A 3,284-nucleotide genomic window follows, 5' to 3' on the forward strand; every position below is an offset into this window, starting at 1 on the left:
AATAAAAAGGATTGATGGTGACTCTATCATTGTTTTTTAAAAAATAAAAAGTTGAATCGCCAAAAAGGTTTCTGACATATTTATTATTTCATGCAATATGTAATTAATGGAAAAACATAAAATCTTGTTAGCCTTCGCATGAACAAGATACACATGCATCTAAAAAGAAAACCCTAGAAGATAACGTTCTAAAAGTAGAAAAAAAAAGTTATAACTAAAATGTACCCCACTTTATAAGGAAAAAAAAAGTTACAAACTGCCAATTAAATACATTAATGTTCAAACAAAATGTTTTTTTTTTCTCTATAATATAGTTTTAAGTATTGTTGTCTCCGGTGTTTCTTGAAGTTGTGCTATTGTTATTACCACTATTGTCTCGATGAGAATTGCCGATAATGGAAGTAATGGCCGCAACCAGTGCTGCGGTGAAGTTGGGATCGGCTGTAATGGCGGCAGCTGTTGCAGCCGTATCAACCATGGGGTGCCCCTGCATTTGATTTTGAGATAAATGGACGGGGAGTTCATTGTTTCCTTGAGAGCTAAGGTAAGTGCCCAAAAGCTTGGATTGGTTGTAAATTGGGTGGCCAAGCAGGTGAGCCGGCAAACTTGAAATATTGTGAGGCCAATTTGGAGAAAGGGGATGAAGTTGGTGTAATGGCCTTTGATTAGGGGGATGAGTGAGGTCCAACGTGACAGTAGGAAATGGTGCTGAAGCTGAAAGGGTGATCAAATTTGGTGAACCAGGAAGCATCCCTTTTGGGACGATATTCGAGTTCATAATCCCATGATCTGCACTAGGCATTGATCCAGATAGTAGCGTCGATGCTGCCGCTGATGTTGTTGATGCCATTGCCATGGCAGCTGGTGGTAGTGGATGGTTATGGTTTCCTTCATATGTTGTAACAAGGATGGTTCGATCCTCCGCACACCTTTGCACCTGTTTAATGCATGCATTTCCAAGCTATCATTGGTAAGTGAAACCATTGAACCCTAATCACTTAAACTAAAAATTCCAACATACTTGTTTGCGAACTGGACAACCAGTAGCCATGGTGCAACGGTAGTAAGCTCGAGGGCAAGGGTTTCCTTTTGCCATCTTCTGCCCATATTTTCTCCATTGACAACCGTCAGATATCTGTAGCCATTGAAGAAGTACATAAATAAATACAAACCCTAAACTTGCATAACTAAACTCCTAAGAAAGGGAATTTTATGGTAGGGTAATGGAATGCTAGAGTTGATGATCCCTAAGGACTTAGCTAGCAACCATATAGATATAAACTGAATGTACTGTGAAAGAAAATAAAGTTCTTGAAAATGTTGTATTTAACTTTACAACTTTTGCTACTTTCTTAAAAACCTACTTCAACAAAAGTAGGCGGGTGCCAACCTAAAATTGTGTGCTCCGTCACCGCCATGTTTTTCTTGCACGTGAGGGAGTTTGATTCTTTTGCTATGTTACTTGTTAGAAGTAATTATCAAACTGGATTTTCTTTTTAATATTTGAAAACCGAAATTGAACAAATTTCAACACTCAATTAATAGAAAAAATTGAATAAATCTAAGAGCTTACCATTGATGCTTCGGATCGAGCTCGAACCGAGACACGAGCTTTTCTAATCATGGCCATGGTCTGTTGTGCTTGTTCATTATCCTTTGAGGTATTGAACTTGGGACCTTTGTTAGGTAACCACCCTGCAGGATGAGGAAGGCCTTCAGGGGTATCTTCTCTTTGATTCCTGCTTTTATTGTTCTTTTGTCTTCTCTCCATAGACTCAACAATGGTGTTCCCAGGCGAACCTGATAACTCCTGACATCGATCCTCTGAAGAAGATTCTGAAAGCTCATCTTTTTCAGCCTTTGTTTCTGTTTGAACCAGATCCATGAATTGCCTTGCCACCATACCTTCACCATGTTTTTTCTCTTCTATTGGTCTATTCATCTAATACAAACAAGATCAAGGAACACACATAAAATATATTACTTAACCTGGAAACTCAACTTGTGTTTGGTGTAATTCTGATTTCTGCTGCAGTTTTACCTGAGTATTAGCTTCTGAACTTTCAGCTATTCGGTTTCGGTGTCGTTGCGTCAATGAAACGAGATGCATCTGTAAAGCATAGTAGTTGCTATTCACCTGATTAAGAGTGAGTTTCAAACGTTGATTTTCTGCGTTTATTCGATCTAATTCAGCTCGGATATCTGCTAACTGCACCCATGAAAAAGTTCGTCTAATATTAGCTTCCAAAACCATTCAAAAATCCTCATCAAATATGTTATTATAGGCATCATTCACCAACCTGATTTACCCTTTGTTTCTCTTTCAGATTCTGTGATGATGTAATTCCATCACCAGCAACTGATGATTTCTCACTTGCAGTATTAGTTGTCAAGAGATTTAAACCAGTCTAAAACAAAACAATCAAAAGTTCAATAGCTTGTTAGTATGTATGTTATATATGTGTGTGTGTGTGTGTGTGTATGACAATTCCCTTACATTTACATCATCATCTTGGTCTGCTCCATGATGTTCACTTTCTGTCTTCACATGATGATGATGAACATCATAATCAGCCTTATCGTGTTGTTTGGAAGATCGGTCATGGGCAAAGAAGTCCATCTCGTTGACTACTCGTTTTATCCCATCTGACGACTGAACCAGAGAAACGATATGAGGATCAACGGGCTCCATTTATAACAGCTTATTTCCGGGCAAAGGGTTTCCACAAGATTTAACTTGGAATATACCAAAAAGGGATGATTCCTTGGGAAGAAAGAGAGGTTATAACGATGAGTTTCATCAAAAACAGTAGGTGTATCAAAGGAGAGTCATGCTCCGGTGTCCATAAATGGAGAAAAAGGAAGGGGATAAAGGGATTATATAAGCAGTATTTTATTAAATTAATTGCAAAGTAAAAGAGAGAGGTGGCAAATGGCGATGGACTCGGCATTTAAAATGGGGTTTGGACTAAGACCAAATGTGAAAGGAGTGAGGGGATCACATTTTCTCAAAGCATGAAAACAGATTTTCAATGGGGGAAGAGTGAGGTAAGATGGTGCGTCAAGTGGACACTTGTCTTAACCTCATACCCATATTTCACCGAGAAATATATGAGAAAGAGTCTTCAAAAAGTTTTGAAAATTAAAAATATATAAAAAAATTTAAATATTAAATATAGAGGGAAAATGACTTGCGCAAAGGTCTTAACTAGTGACCCCCTTCTCCCCTTGGTTTAACAATCATGCAACATATTTGCCCACTTCACTATTTTCGTATAAAATTT

General features: G+C 38.0%; 1 protein-coding gene across 1 annotated transcript; it reads right to left on the reverse strand.

Moving 5' to 3' along the window:
• Window positions 1–219: 219 nt before the first annotated feature.
• On the reverse strand, window positions 220–2,908 carry LOC107917099 (probable WRKY transcription factor 31). The gene is made up of 6 exons (NM_001327135.2): window positions 2,498–2,908; window positions 2,301–2,408; window positions 2,042–2,209; window positions 1,574–1,942; window positions 1,022–1,135; window positions 220–937 (listed from the first exon to the last, which is right to left on the reverse strand). The coding sequence occupies exons 1-6, from the start codon at window positions 2,690–2,692 to the stop codon at window positions 317–319; spliced, it is 1,575 nt and encodes a 524-aa protein (NP_001314064.1). The 5' UTR covers window positions 2,693–2,908; the 3' UTR covers window positions 220–316.
• Window positions 2,909–3,284: the final 376 nt, after the last annotated feature.

The sequence above is a fragment of the Gossypium hirsutum genome, chromosome A01 (assembly GCF_007990345.1).
Source record: "Gossypium hirsutum isolate 1008001.06 chromosome A01, Gossypium_hirsutum_v2.1, whole genome shotgun sequence".
Lineage (NCBI taxonomy): Eukaryota > Viridiplantae > Streptophyta > Magnoliopsida > Malvales > Malvaceae > Gossypium > Gossypium hirsutum.